Here is a 16,877-nt window from a genome sequence, read left to right as displayed (position 1 = left end):
TCCAATTATCTCTCTCCCATTACCCCCTAGTTATCTTTCTCCAATCACCTCCAATTATCTCTCTCCCATTACCCCCTAGTTATCTTTCTCCAATCACCTCCAATTATCTCTCTCCCATTACCCCCTAGTTATCTTTCTCCCATCACCTCCAAATATCTCTCTCCCATTACCCCCTAGTTATCTTTCTCCCATCACCTCCAATTATCTCTCTCCCATTACCCCCTAGTTATCTTTCTCCCATCACCTCCAATTATCTCTCTCCCATTACCCCCTAGTTATCTTTCTCCCATCACCTCCAATTATCTCTCTCCCATTACCCCCTAGTTATCTTTCTCCAATCACCTTCAATTATCTCTCTCCCATTACCCCCTAGTTATCTTTCTCCCATCACCTCCAATTATCTCTCTCCCATTACCCCCTAGTTATCTTTCTCCAATCACCTTCAATTATCTCTCTCCCATTACCCCCTAGTTATCTTTCTCCCATCACCTCCAATTATCTCTCTCCCATTACCCCCTAGTTATCTTTCTCCCATCACCTCCAATTATCTCTCTCCCATTACCCCCTAGTTATCTTTCTCCCATCACCTCCAATTATCTCTCTCCCATTACCCCCTAGTTATCTTTCTCCAATCACCTCCAATTATCTCTCTCCCATTACCCCCTAGTTATCTTTCTCCCATCACCTCCAATTATCTCTCTCCCATTACCCCCTAGTTATCTTTCTCCAATCACCTTCAATTATCTCTCTCCCATTACCCCCTAGTTATCTTTCTCCCATCACCTCCAATTATCTCTCTCCCATTACCCCCTAGTTATCTTTCTCCAATCACCTTCAATTATCTCTCTCCCATTACCCCCTAGTTATCTTTCTCCCATCACCTCCAATTATCTCTCTCCCATTACCCCCTAGTTATCTTTTTCCCATTACCTCCAATTATCTCTCTCCCATTACCCCCTAGTTATCTTTCTCCAATCACCTCCAATTATCTCTCTCCCATTACCCCCTAGTTATCTTTCTCCAATCACCTCCAATTATCTCTCTCCCATTACCCCCTAGTTATCTTTCTCCCATCACCTCCAATTATCTCTCTCCCATTACCCCCTAGTTATCTTTCTCCAATCACCTCCAATTATCTCTCTCCCATTACCCCCTAGTTATCTTTCTCCAATCACCTCCAATTATCTCTCTCCCATTACCCCCTAGTTATCTTTCTCCCATCACCTCCAATTATCTCTCTCCCATTACCCCCTAGTTATCTTTCTCCCATCACCTCCAATTATCTCTCTCCCATTACCCCCTAGTTATCTTTCTCCAATCACCTTCAATTATCTCTCTCCCATTACCCCCTAGTTATCTTTCTCCCATCACCTCCAATTATCTCTCTCCCATTACCCCCTAGTTATCTTTCTCCAATCACCTTCAATTATCTCTCTCCCATTACCCCCTAGTTATCTTTCTCCCATCACCTCCAATTATCTCTCTCCCATTACCCCCTAGTTATCTTTTTCCCATTACCTCCAATTATCTCTCTCCCATTACCCCCTAGTTATCTTTTTCCCATTACCTCCAATTATCTCTCTCCCATTACCCCCTAGTTATCTTTCTCCAATCACCTCCAATTATCTCTCTCCCATTACCCCCTAGTTATCTTTCTCCAATCACCTCCAATTATCTCTCTCCCATTACCCCCTAGTTATCTTTCTCCCATCACCTCCAATTATCTCTCTCCCATTACCCCCTAGTTATCTTTCTCCAATCACCTCCAATTATCTCTCTCCCATTACCCCCTAGTTATCTTTCTCCAATCACCTCCAATTATCTCTCTCCCATTACCCCCTAGTTATCTTTCTCCCATCACCTCCAATTATCTCTCTCCCATTACCCCCTAGTTATCTTTCTCCCATCACCTCCAATTATCTCTCTCCCATTACCCCCTAGTTATCTTTCTCCCATCACCTCCAATTATCTCTCTCCCATTACCCCCTAGTTATCTTTCTCCCATCACCTCCAATTATCTCTCTCCCATTACCCCCAGTTATCTTTCTCCCATCACCTCCAATTATCTCTCTCCCATCACCCCCTAGTTATCTTTCTCCCATCACCTCCAATTATCTCTCTCCCATTACCCCCTAGTTATCTTTCTCCCATCACCTCCAATTATCTCTCTCCCATTATCCCCTAGTTATCTTTCTCCCATCACCTCCAATTATCTCTCTCCCATTACCCCCTAGTTATCTTTCTCCCATCACCTCCAATTATCTCTCTCCCATTACCCCCTAGTTATCTTTCTCCCATCACCTCCAATTATCTCTCTCCCATTACCCCCTAGTTATCTTTCTCCAATCACCTCCAATTATCTCTCTCCCATTACCCCCAGTTATCTTTCTCCCATCACCTCCAATTATCTCTCTCCCATTACCCCCTAGTTATCTTTCTCCCATCACCTCCAATTATCTCTCTCCCATTACCCCCTAGTTATCTTTCTCCCATCACCTCCAATTATCTCTCTCCAATTACCCCCTAGTTATCTTTCTCCAATCACCTCCAATTATCTCTCTCCCATTACCCCCTAGTTATCTTTCTCCCATCACCTCCAATTATCTCTCTCCAATTACCCCCTAGTTATCTTTCTCCCATCACCTCCAATTATCTCTCTCCCATTACCCCCTAGTTATCTTTCTCCCATCACCTCCAATTATCTCTCTCCCATTACCCCCCAGTTATCTTTCTCCCATTACCTCCAATTATCTCTCTCCCATTACCCCCTAGTTATCTTTCTCCAATCACCTCCAATTATCTCTCTCCCATTACCCCCTAGTTATCTTTCTCCCATCACCTCCAATTATCTCTCTCCCATTACCCCCTAGTTATCTTTCTCCAATCACCTCCAATTATCTCTCTCCCATTACCCCCTAGTTATCTTTCTCCCATCACCTCCAATTATCTCTCTCCCATTACCCCCTAGTTATCTTTCTCCAATCACCTCCAATTATCTCTCTCCCATTACCCCCTAGTTATCTTTCTCCCATCACCTCCAATTATCTCTCTCCCATTACCCCCTAGTTATCTTTCTCCCATCACCTCCAATTATCTCTCTCCCATTACCCCCCAGTTATCTTTCTCCCATTACCTCCAATTATCTCTCTCCCATTATCCCCTAGTTATCTTTCTCCAATCACCTCCAATTATCTCTCTCCCATTACCCCCTAGTTATCTTTCTCCCATTACCTCCAATTATCTCTCTCCCATTACCCCCAGTTATCTTTCTCCCATCACCTCCAATTATCTCTCTCCCATTACCCCCTAGTTATCTTTCTTCCATCACCTCCAATTATCTCTCTCCCATTACCCCCTAGTTATCTTTCTCCCATCACATCCAATTATCTCTCTCCCATTACCCCCTAGTTATCTTTCTCCCATCACATCCAATTATCTCTCTCCCATTACCCCCTAGTTATCTTTCTCCCATCACCTCCAATTATCTCTCTCCCATTACCCCCTAGTTATCTTTCTTCCATCACCTCCAATTATCTCTCTCCCATTACCCCCTAGTTATCTTTCTCCAATCACCTCCAATTATCTCTCTCCCATTACCCCCTAGTTATCTTTCTCCCATCACCTCCAATTATCTCTCTCCCATTACCCCCAGTTATCTTTCTCCCATCACCTCCAATTATCTCTCTCCCATTACCCCCCAGTTATCTTTCTCCCATTACCTCCAATTATCTCTCTCCCATTACCCCCTAGTTATCTTTCTCCAATCACCTCCAATTATCTCTCTCCCATTACCCCCTAGTTATCTTTCTCCCATTACCTCCAATTATCTCTCTCCCATTACCCCCTAGTTATCTTTCTCCCATCACCTCCAATTATCTCTCTCCCATTACCCCCTAGTTATCTTTCTCCAATCACCTCCAATTATCTCTCTCCCATTACCCCCTAGTTATCTTTCTCCAATCACCTCCAATTATCTCTCTCCCATTACCCCCTAGTTATCTTTCTCCCATCACCTCCAATTATCTCTCTCCCATTACCCCCTAGTTATCTTTCTCCAATCACCTCCAATTATCTCTCTCCCATTACCCCTAGTTATCTTTCTCCAATCACCTCCAATTATCTCTCTCCCATTACCCCCTAGTTATCTTTCTCCCATCACCTCCAATTATCTCTCTCCCATTACCCCCTAGTTATCTTTCTCCCATCACCTCCAATTATCTCTCTCCCATTACCCCCTAGTTATCTTTCTCCAATCACCTTCAATTATCTCTCTCCCATTACCCCCTAGTTATCTTTCTCCCATCACCTCCAATTATCTCTCTCCCATTACCCCCTAGTTATCTTTCTCCAATCACCTTCAATTATCTCTCTCCCATTACCCCCTAGTTATCTTTCTCCCATCACCTCCAATTATCTCTCTCCCATTACCCCCTAGTTATCTTTTTCCCATTACCTCCAATTATCTCTCTCCCATTACCCCCTAGTTATCTTTTTCCCATTACCTCCAATTATCTCTCTCCCATTACCCCCTAGTTATCTTTCTCCAATCACCTCCAATTATCTCTCTCCCATTACCCCCTAGTTATCTTTCTCCAATCACCTCCAATTATCTCTCTCCCATTACCCCCTAGTTATCTTTCTCCCATCACCTCCAATTATCTCTCTCCCATTACCCCCTAGTTATCTTTCTCCAATCACCTCCAATTATCTCTCTCCCATTACCCCTAGTTATCTTTCTCCAATCACCTCCAATTATCTCTCTCCCATTACCCCCTAGTTATCTTTCTCCCATCACCTCCAATTATCTCTCTCCCATTACCCCCTAGTTATCTTTCTCCCATCACCTCCAATTATCTCTCTCCCATTACCCCCTAGTTATCTTTCTCCCATCACCTCCAATTATCTCTCTCCCATTACCCCCTAGTTATCTTTCTCCCATCACCTCCAATTATCTCTCTCCCATTACCCCCAGTTATCTTTCTCCCATCACCTCCAATTATCTCTCTCCCATCACCCCCTAGTTATCTTTCTCCCATCACCTCCAATTATCTCTCTCCCATTACCCCCTAGTTATCTTTCTCCCATCACCTCCAATTATCTCTCTCCCATTATCCCCTAGTTATCTTTCTCCCATCACCTCCAATTATCTCTCTCCCATTACCCCCTAGTTATCTTTCTCCCATCACCTCCAATTATCTCTCTCCCATTACCCCCTAGTTATCTTTCTCCCATCACCTCCAATTATCTCTCTCCCATTACCCCCTAGTTATCTTTCTCCAATCACCTCCAATTATCTCTCTCCCATTACCCCCAGTTATCTTTCTCCCATCACCTCCAATTATCTCTCTCCCATTACCCCCTAGTTATCTTTCTCCCATCACCTCCAATTATCTCTCTCCCATTACCCCCTAGTTATCTTTCTCCCATCACCTCCAATTATCTCTCTCCAATTACCCCCTAGTTATCTTTCTCCAATCACCTCCAATTATCTCTCTCCCATTACCCCCTAGTTATCTTTCTCCCATCACCTCCAATTATCTCTCTCCAATTACCCCCTAGTTATCTTTCTCCCATCACCTCCAATTATCTCTCTCCCATTACCCCCTAGTTATCTTTCTCCCATCACCTCCAATTATCTCTCTCCCATTACCCCCCAGTTATCTTTCTCCCATTACCTCCAATTATCTCTCTCCCATTACCCCCTAGTTATCTTTCTCCAATCACCTCCAATTATCTCTCTCCCATTACCCCCTAGTTATCTTTCTCCCATCACCTCCAATTATCTCTCTCCCATTACCCCCTAGTTATCTTTCTCCAATCACCTCCAATTATCTCTCTCCCATTACCCCCTAGTTATCTTTCTCCCATCACCTCCAATTATCTCTCTCCCATTACCCCCTAGTTATCTTTCTCCAATCACCTCCAATTATCTCTCTCCCATTACCCCCTAGTTATCTTTCTCCCATCACCTCCAATTATCTCTCTCCCATTACCCCCTAGTTATCTTTCTCCCATCACCTCCAATTATCTCTCTCCCATTACCCCCCAGTTATCTTTCTCCCATTACCTCCAATTATCTCTCTCCCATTATCCCCTAGTTATCTTTCTCCAATCACCTCCAATTATCTCTCTCCCATTACCCCCTAGTTATCTTTCTCCCATTACCTCCAATTATCTCTCTCCCATTACCCCCAGTTATCTTTCTCCCATCACCTCCAATTATCTCTCTCCCATTACCCCCTAGTTATCTTTCTTCCATCACCTCCAATTATCTCTCTCCCATTACCCCCTAGTTATCTTTCTCCCATCACATCCAATTATCTCTCTCCCATTACCCCCTAGTTATCTTTCTCCCATCACATCCAATTATCTCTCTCCCATTACCCCCTAGTTATCTTTCTCCCATCACCTCCAATTATCTCTCTCCCATTACCCCCTAGTTATCTTTCTTCCATCACCTCCAATTATCTCTCTCCCATTACCCCCTAGTTATCTTTCTCCAATCACCTCCAATTATCTCTCTCCCATTATCCCCTAGTTATCTTTTTCCCATTACCTCCAATTATCTCTCTCCCATTACCCCCAGTTATCTTTCTCCCATCACCTCCAATTATCTCTCTCCCATTACCCCCCAGTTATCTTTCTCCCATTACCTCCAATTATCTCTCTCCCATTACCCCCTAGTTATCTTTCTCCAATCACCTCCAATTATCTCTCTCCCATTACCCCCTAGTTATCTTTCTCCCATTACCTCCAATTATCTCTCTCCCATTACCCCCAGTTATCTTTCTCCCATCACCTCCAATTATCTCTCTCCCATTACCCCCTAGTTATCTTTCTTCCATCACCTCCAATTATCTCTCTCCCATTACCCCCTAGTTATCTTTCTCCCATCACATCCAATTATCTCTCTCCCATTACCCCCTAGTTATCTTTCTCCCATCACATCCAATTATCTCTCTCCCATTACCCCCTAGTTATCTTTCTCCCATCACCTCCAATTATCTCTCTCCCATTACCCCCTAGTTATCTTTCTTCCATCACCTCCAATTATCTCTCTCCCATTACCCCCTAGTTATCTTTCTCCAATCACCTCCAATTATCTCTCTCCCATTATCCCCTAGTTATCTTTTTCCCATTACCTCCAATTATCTCTCTCCCATTATCCCCCAGTTATCTCTCCAGCCAATACATGGCTTTAATTTGTGGACTCCCTTTGCCCCAAACGAGTCCGTGGTGCCTTTTTAAGAAGTTTCCTTTATGTTTTAAATAGCAGAGGCCATTTAACGTTGCCTTCTTATCCGATGTGGTCACCTTTCCCAAACTTTTCTTGGTGATATTTCTTCTCGCTGTACCCATGATGCCATGAATGATATGCTTGGAATACTTTCGTATCTTAACATAAAGTGCTGATCTCAAGCTCGGCGATCGTCAGAATTTGGCTATTTTAGCCTATATTTTACAAACTGGATTTCCCTCCTTTACATTTCAGCGATTATTGAATGAGCTCCTGTTCGTGCTATCCTCTCGGTGACGTCCTATCTAATTAGAGGTGTTATATTGGATTTAATAATAATCCAGCATTACACAGTTTAAAAAAAAATCCAATAAAAATAAATAAATACGAATCTTTACATTTTATCTGCTATTGTCAAACTGATTTAAAGGGGAACTGTCGCTGCTGTAGAATTTACAATATTAAATAAATCAGTGAAAATCAACTATAATATTTATTAACATTTTTTCATCAGATGTTCTGTTTTCTTTTACATTTTATTACAGATTTAGCAAGTTACATCATCATCCAACCTAGACAACGTAAAGCCAGGACAAACATTGTTTGTATATAATACAAAGTTGTATTCCTAACACAAAATATTCCTCTGCCTTTCCCCTTCTTCGTCCCCCACCTCTCTCCCATGTGGCACTGAAAGGGCTAAATAACCTTCTCTTTCACCCACCTGAGTGCCGAGTGAACCTAACGCGCCTAATTAGGCCTTCTCCATGGTAAAGCATTGAATCAATGCCTTCCTTTGGGGATTTTGAGGATGCTGACGATCCTCAGGCAGAGTGGGAGAGTATCCAGCGTCGTTTCACAGAGTCAAAATCCGTGATACAGCAGAAAGCGCCTCTAGTGGCTGTCTTGTAGAGAGCCACTAGAGGGAGCCTTATAGCCCTGCACAGTAAACATGGAAGTTTCTCTAAAACACGTTTTACATTGCTTACCGCTTCGGTGAGAAGAAGTGGTCTAGGTGCCTATAGTGTCCCTTTAACGGAGGAGAAATTAAAACATTTTTACATCTATCTTCTTCTCTATATGCAATATTCTACATTTAATTTAATTTTCAGACCTCATAAACACCCATCTATTAAAGGACTACTGAAGCACCTAGACTACTTCAACTCAATGAAGTGGTCTGGGCGCAATGGTCATTTAGTTTTAACCTTGCAATGTAAAGCATTGCCATTTATTAGATATGGAAATTCTGATATTAAAGGAGCACTATAGGGTCAGGAACACAAGCATGCATTCCTGACCCTACAGTGTTAAAACCACTATCTAGCCCCCCCTGACATCCCTTGTCACCCTAAATATAGTAAAATTGTACTTATGTTCAAGTCTGCAGCTGCTGGCTCTGCCCCAAACTGCATGCTTGATTGACATCATCAGAAGTGTTGAACAAAAGCCAACCACAGCGCTTTCCCATAGGAAAAAAGCATTGTATTGGCTGATACTGTCAAGGAGACAGCACAAGCCAAACACAGCCCTGGCCAATCAGCATCTCCTCATACAGATTAATTGAATCAATGAATCTCTATGAGGAAAGTTCAGTGTCTGCATGCAGAGGGAGGAGACACTGAATGTTTGGATGCATTTTAGGCAGCCATGACCCAGGAAGGATCTCTAGCAGCCATCTGAGGAGTGGCCAGTGAAGTTATCACTAGGCTGTAATGTAAACACTGCATTTTCTCTGAAAAGACAGTGTTTACAGCAAAAAGCCTGAAGGTAATGATTCTACTCACCAGAACAAATTCAATAAGCTGTAGTTGTTCTGGTGACTATAGTTGCCTTTTAAAGATTTAAATATAGAGCCTATAGAGGCTGTCTTCCACAAGAGGTGCTTCCGCTTTAAGAATACAAATCAACTAGATTCTAACAGCTAACCTTCATTTGAGTGGGGGAGCGCAGTGCTAGTCGCGCATGTGAGTTTTTATTCCCAGTTTTTCTTTATGAGGAGCATTAGATTGGATGAAAGAGTAGAGTCTGCATGACATTGTGGGAGGGAGATCAAACGGCTGCAGAGGCTGGATCGCAGCGCTAAAATAAAGCAGAGTATAACCCATCCTTCCATGTTTGTTTAGACTTGGGGAGGGGTGGGTTAAACTACCTGCAGATCAGAATCCTATAGCATTAGAAATACAGGTTTACATTGCTAACACTTTAGCGTTTCTTTAAATACAGCGATACGTAAACACAATAATAAAACGCCTGAGAAGTGACTGCTCCTCTCTAAAGCCCTCGCTGTTGATAGGGTCAATGAGAGGAAGTGAACATTTTCAAAATGTACCTTCTTTCACCGGGATTGTGGGTTTCTTCTGCCGTAACCCCAATAGGATGAAAAACAGGACCAACGGAATGAAGATTTCAAACGCCAGCACCCACTGCAAACCAAGAACACATAGTGGTTTAATTATAGACATTCAGCGCCGCGGAGTTTGTTGGTGCTTTATAAATAATAATAATAATAATGTATATCAAACATATAGTGTTCTGTTAACTATTTTACGTTACTGTCCTGCCTTCGTGTGCAACACCAAAACAGATTTACTTGATTTTAGTCTTAGCCAAGCTCATCGTGATCATATGGAAACATTTGGAGGCTAGTGCGCATGCGCAGCAAATTGCCACACTGTGACAAACAATTTCTCCTCAGATAAATGCACTGACTAAGTGCTTCTCTATAGAGAGTGTTCAGCGCCTCCATTCAGAGCGTGGAGACCCTGAACATCGGTCCTGCAATCTTTGCAGGACTGCATCCAGGAAGTCCCTCACAGGCAGCAGTGTAAAGGCAGCATTTTCTCTAAAAAGGCATTGTTGACACAGCCGACCCAGAAGGGACAAACTATATGCAACAGTAACACAACATTAAGCAGTAACCATTTAATATCTATTGGAAATTCTCTAGTTTAACAGTATATCTGACATGCCTGTTCAGTACATTCCGATCCACTGTTTACTGAGTAAAACCCACATAAACAATAGCAAACAAAAATATAGAAAGCTTGGCTACAATGAAAGCCAATTTCTTTCTGAGTTTATGTATAAGTTGCTCCTTGCTCGCACAAAATGTACAGCGACAGCTGCAACAAAATATGAGAGGAATGCAAAGTGTGTATTGATTATTTATACATTTTCTGTTGTGAAATTGCCATAAATTGCAGGAGAATAACATACAAGGTTGAACTTTAAAGAATTTAAAATGCATTTCACATAAATAACTGAGTTGGAGAAATTCTCAAAGTCTGCCATGTTTCAGTTCAACTGTTTTACTCAAAAAAAAAAATGTAACTAGTCTCTAATGTCAAACTGTTCAACAATTTTGGGGGGTATGCCCCGAGTTCTGACTTAAATAAAAGTATGATCATTGTATGAAGATTATTTAAGGGATTTGTTCACTAAACTCTGAATTGTAAAATTAACGCTGAAATAATCAGTTGGAGATTCTTCACCCTACCCCCCTTGATTTTAGTCTAAATGAATTGGCTTTTACAATTCAGAGTTTAGCGAACTAAATTGTAACATTTAGGGTTAATGAAGCAAAATATCAATAAAATAACAGGGATATGGAATTTTTTTTAATCACATATATGCCATTTGGTCCGTGAAACACCTGTCAATTGATCACAAATACATATTTAGTGAAAAAGCCCCTATGCGTATTAAAAAAGATAAAATAAATCCGTTGCAACTGGGCCCTCATCTCTCCCTCGCTGTGATCTCTACTCTCCTTTATTTGATCAATGCGGATTCATTTAGGCCAATATTTAGAAGCAGCAATCCACAGCAACTTCGCAAGCCCCAGGGATTAATCAAGACAAACATACAGCACTCTGATGATTGAGAAATCCCAGGCCGCTGACGCAACAGACGGAGGGAGGCATGGGCAAAACTGCATCAATCACTTTACACAGGGACTGCAGCAAAGCAGGAGAGAGCTATCAAACTGGACACAAGTAAACATGTTCCGTATTCCGTGGACAACATAAGACGAGATGTTAGAACAACCGGTGACCGGCATGGCCTTAGTGAACAGAATCAGGGTTGTTCTCCAAAAATAAAACGATTTTCACTTTCTGAAAATCCAAAAGCAAGTTCTTATACACTATAGCAGACTTTTAAAAAAATATGTTGTTAATAATTACTGCGCAATTTTTCTTTGTTTTTAAGCCTGTAAAGCGCAGTAAATTTAGGGGTGATGGTAAAGTTGATAAAATGCTGTCAGGTAGAATAATTAAAGTGGGAATCGGAACGAATTGACAAGGGAGTAATAAAATGCAGGCCAGAAATTCTCCATATAAATCAAGCAAAAGTCAATTATTTTTTTCTGTATGCATAAATACATGTATGGATATTAAAAGACAAAACATGGAGGGCTCTTTAAAACGTAACACCAAACATGATGCTATACTAGGATTTAGTGAATCTAGAACTTGTGGTGTTATATGAAGGTAAATACTGTGATAATTATTCTTTACAGGTAAATATATGACTTCTGGTGTTATACAGAGGTGAATATAGGAAAGGTTACACTGTACAGGTAAATATATATATGGCATATGACACTATACAAGCCAGTGCACATTAAACTCCCGAGATATGATACTGTACAGGGATGTAGTAAAATCGGGGTATTATGGGGATATACATATATACAATAAATACACTATATATATATATATATATATATATAAAGCTTAAAAATGCCCACTCAATGCCAGGAGCTAGTATAAAGGGAAAAGCACAAATATATAAATACATTTAAAAAAAACAAAATTATTATTTTATTTAATTATCGTATTTATTGATTTGTTTTTTGTGTACTTTCCCCTTTATATAAGCTCCCGGCATTGAGAGGTCATTTTAAGCTTTATATATATATATATATATATATATATATATATATATATATATATTGTGCTTTTCAACAAGGGGTTTTCTGGTGGCCTTTTTTTGTGTGCCAGTTTTAGAGTTATTTAGGAGATAATTACCATTTCCCCCCTCTTTTTGTCAACTAGGATCCTTTTTCTATTTGGTATATTTTTTTATTCTCATACAATATACACAGACATGACACGATATAAAGATATATATGACACTTGCAGTGCTATAGAGAGGCATAGTAAACACAAGACAAAAGAGACATGCCAACACACACGGATATAGTAAATACATGAATAGGGCCATGATGGAAATGAATGCTGCAGTGAAGCCTTGATAAATATAGACCTTACGGTGCTATATAAAGGTAGACATATTGAAAATCGTTAGTAAAGGAAAGGCCTTTGTGCTTCAAGCCTTACGAAAATCAATACAGAAGCATCTAATCAAAATCCCGCCTAGTGAAAGTCTAAATCACAAGGGATTTGTGTTACCGAGAGGGACTGCCCCTCCAGATATGGGACACTTGGCAGGTATAAATGTGTTTAAGGATTTTAGGGTATTTCTGGGAGTGTGGATGTTGCTACCCTCCTGTATCCCGTGGTCTTGACAGATGGGTGCGGGTTTGGCAATATTATACTCGGCAACACAATAAAAAGATAATTAAACAATTATCTTTCCTAGTCTAAGAGAGAAGGAAGAGAAATGTAACCCTTGAACGACCGCATTATGAACATATGTGATAAGCAAACTATTGATGGTTGAGATGGAGACTCGATAGCTCTGTCTAAAGGAAACCATCAGACTAGCCTCGCCGTGTGCTCACCTCCATTAGTGATCAGTCTACCTTCTGATATTTCAATTGTTACCATGGTAATGACCCTGAAAAATCTGGCTGCATTACCGGTAGAGCGCGGCTGGAGATAATATTGTTTGATAGCACAGGATTATAATAAAAAGCAACAGGTGCAGATCTGCTTGTGCACCCTTGTATGCAAACTGGTTAAATATTAAAATTAAAGAAAGGAAAAAAAAAAAAAAAAAAAAAAAAATCAAACATAAACAAAATACAGAGTTCCTTAGCCGGAATGACAAAATGCTACAAATATTTTGCATGGATTCCCTTTGAAGTCGGATTCTGCTCTATTTAAAATAAATAAATAAGAAGCCGGCTGATTTTCTATGCCAGAAATCATTTTGGAGACAATAAAAAGCAACATTCGTGAACGGTACTCAGGAGGGCATCGTGAGTACGATACTTAACGTAGATTTGGCTAATGACCAGTAGACAGCCATGATCCTCAACCAGTAACTCATCAGCACAAAGACCCTACATCTACCTACTATCATAGAAACTATAAAACCCCTCAAGGCACACAGATCTTACTCCTATCATCATGAAATGGGATACTAAATTGTGAGAATCTTAAACATGGCTTCCATCGATGGTGTTTCCGAAGTTGATGGAATTTAAAAAGACATCTATGGACTTTGGTCCACACCACATTACTATAGAACCTGCAACACGAATTAGAAACCTCCCAAATGCAACACAAATTCACGCACAGACGTTTTATATTTTTTCATTGGCATGAAATACTCTTGGTAGGATTGTTTACCTTGCTTGTTCTTTTAAATTTTCTGCATTGGCTTCTTCAAAAATCATAAAAATAGACAGACAATAGAAAAAAGCAACTCGCCAAAAGTTGGGACAAAACAGCTGAGTTATTCTAAAATATTAACTTACGCTACACAATGAACCCATAAATTATAAAATGAAATCTCATGAATTGCTACACTGTAGAAAACCTATGATTTGGGAAACTAAAGAAAAAAAAAAAAAACAAGTCACTAAATTAGTGAACCATAGCCAATGATACAAGTCATATAAATAATGGCATATACACAATGACTGATACTACATTGTAGGGTTAAAGTGACAAGATCTTTGCTTCCGACCACTTCATTGAGATGAAAAGGGCTGTGTGACTATAGTGTCCCTTTAAATATGTTATTCTGGGTCTCCCTGAATCTCTAATTTTTAATAAATTTAAGTTCTTTGTTTAGAAAGAAATGACAAATCTCACATTGTTTTGTCTGTCTCTTATTTTCACAAAATAAATCAATTACAAATAATTTATATCTGGCCTGCTGTGCTTATTATGAACTGGTCAAAACCATTGAATGTTTTAAAACTACGCACACTAATTTAGGCCATGACTGACTGCAATTTAAGTTTTTAGTATCCCTTGTGATAGCGGACACGTCTCAAGGCCAAGGTACTGGTCATATTGGCACCACCGAGCACCAAGGGTACCAAATAGGCAGATGGCTTCTTTATTATTCAGGATTACATTCACAGCGGCATGAAAACATTCCTAGGATTGACTCTCAACTAGATCTTACACCGTGATATAATTATCTTCACACTATTTAGCAGAACCTTCAACACATAGACCCAGGAGATGGGCCTATTAATACCACACATTATATGTTTCTCTGGCAGAAAGGAGACACTAAATCCAGGAGTGTTTTGAGATTTGTTACTATACAACATTTTTTTTTTTTGCATTTCAGCCTTTCATCCTCATAAAGTCCATGGAATGAATATAATTCAGTTGACTTATTATAACATCTAGACCCAGGACGAAAAGTAGTCAAAAGTTAACATGTACCTTCCCTGGTTAAAGCTTATACAGATTGGTCATTGTAGAGTCTTTGTTGGGCAGAGTCTGGTGGGATTCCATCTAGTGTAACATTTATTTAGGATCTTGGGTCATAGAGACAGGCATCGGGGTGTAGGTCATGGGTCACTCAAGGTATGCCAAGAATTATGTCCTTTGAAGACCAGAAATGCACTTGGTTTCAACTTCAGTCACAAACCCAGTTACATAAGGTGGATTATTGTGTTATTTCCTGGCTATCAAGTATCTATACCTCCCTAAATTTCAGAAATAGTGGAATAGCCCTGACTGGGACCAATTAATAAATTGTCCACAATTATCAGATCATGTGTATATATTATGAAGGTTTAAGGTAATTGTAGGACATCTCTGACAAAGCAAAAGCAAGTATGGGTAGTTCATGAGACCCTCATACTGTACATCTCTGGAACCCCTAATCCTGGAGTACAGGAGGTAAATAATAAATACTGGCGGGCTTGTAACGAGGGTTAGAGCTATAATCATCCTGTTCCAGAACACTCAAGGATGATCACACATTACTTATACCATCTCTGATACCAGCACCACATTACATGAACTGTAATCTTCTCTTGGTGGCTCCTGTAGACTCTACACCAAAGGACATGGGCCATGAGATGAGCCCATCACCACGGGAGATTCCGATGTAAACCAAACTACAATGTGAGTGGGTCTGAATGTCAGGGATGTGTCCAGAAAGTGAATTCCGGCTCAAAATTTACTACATATGTATTATGTTTAATCTTTGAGCAATGAAGAAAGCATGTAAAGGCAGAGAATAACAACAATTTGAATCTTTGCTGTTGTTTCCTCTTCATATCTCGGTGTTGCCGTGGTGAGCGAGGCAAGGCAAACTTCGTTATTGGCTAGCATTTTTCATTGTGCAGGAAACCATTGCCCACGGGAGGAAAGAGCAACTCGCTGCCAGATTTTATCGCATGTAGAAATAGGTCATTCTGTTTAACTAAAATACGTCATTTTCAGAGAATCGTGATACTCACTTCTTTTCACTTTCACTCATGCCGTAAAGATAGAATGGAGTGGGTCCAAGTGCTTGCAGTTTGAGAGCAGAGTAGAGGATTGGAATGTTTTTGAAGCTTGCAGGTAAACAGATGCCAGACACATACATGCGCAAATATTTATTTACTAAACTTGCTGAGTAGATTCATTTATGTTTTTTCATGAATAAAAGTACTTGAGGGAGTGCATGTTTTCTGGCTACTGTACAAAATCTGTCAGAGAACCTGTCTGCATAGGTCACTTAGGCTCTTATACACATGAAGAAGAAAAGAAGCACATAGGTGGCATCAGTCCTGGATTTACCAGGACAGTCCCACATTTTGGGGCACTGTCCCACCAAAAATAGGTCCCAGGTACCTTTCCTGGTTTTTTTAACGTGCAGGAGGAGACTGAACTCTAGTACCATTTATCAACAAGTTCATTCTTCTATGGAAGTTGAAAATGAAACTTTTTTAAAACATCAATTATACGATTATATTAGATTCCTATCAATTATGATGGTTCCTCATCAATAAATTTGAACGTAACTTGCGAACACAAATTATATTTAATAGTGAAAACACCTTGCAGAACCCAGCCATGAAATCACAATGGTTTTAATGATTTGGTTTACTCCACAGGCCTAATCTTCCTCTTTCAGTTTTACTCCTAGTCACACGTCGGGACTGAACGCCAGCGTTAAAACCGTCGGTGAAAGCAGACACAGGCCTGTACCTTTCACAGAACAGGAAGCCGTGGTTTGGTTAGAGAACCACACAGCATTATTATTCATTAACTTTTGCATCTTCAACAGAAGCAAAAGATAAAATAACAAACAAACAAAAAAATCCCCTGAGGTTAAAGGATGGAAAAATAGCATTAACTTTTTAAAGAGAAATAGCCACTGGTTCGAGAGATCTGAAAAAAAATTATTAAATGTCGCAACCCACACTGCTGTATGTACCTCTATCCCGAGACTGAGTGCCTCCATCTCAGCTCCCTGTTAATCATCCTTA

The 16,877-nt window shown here is 40.3% G+C and overlaps 1 protein-coding gene across 3 annotated transcripts in view; it reads right to left on the bottom strand.

Moving 5' to 3' along the window:
• The window catches only part of ABCA2 (ATP binding cassette subfamily A member 2), a 123,133-nt gene that overhangs the window by 85,106 nt on the left and 21,150 nt on the right, over positions 1-16,877 (bottom strand). For 2 of the 3 annotated variants that reach the window (XM_063432964.1, XM_063432965.1), the window contains exon 2: positions 9,570-9,663. In XM_063432964.1, coding sequence (XP_063289034.1) covers positions 9,570-9,663 — 94 coding nt within the window. Of the gene's footprint in view, positions 1-9,554; positions 9,664-16,877 lie in introns of those variants that run through there. The other variant, XM_063432966.1, reaches the window with a different exon arrangement.

This window comes from Pelobates fuscus, chromosome 9 (genome assembly GCF_036172605.1).
Source record: "Pelobates fuscus isolate aPelFus1 chromosome 9, aPelFus1.pri, whole genome shotgun sequence".
NCBI lineage: Eukaryota > Metazoa > Chordata > Amphibia > Anura > Pelobatidae > Pelobates > Pelobates fuscus.
Note: the sequence above shows the minus strand (reverse complement) of the source record. Positions and strands in the feature narration are given on the sequence as shown.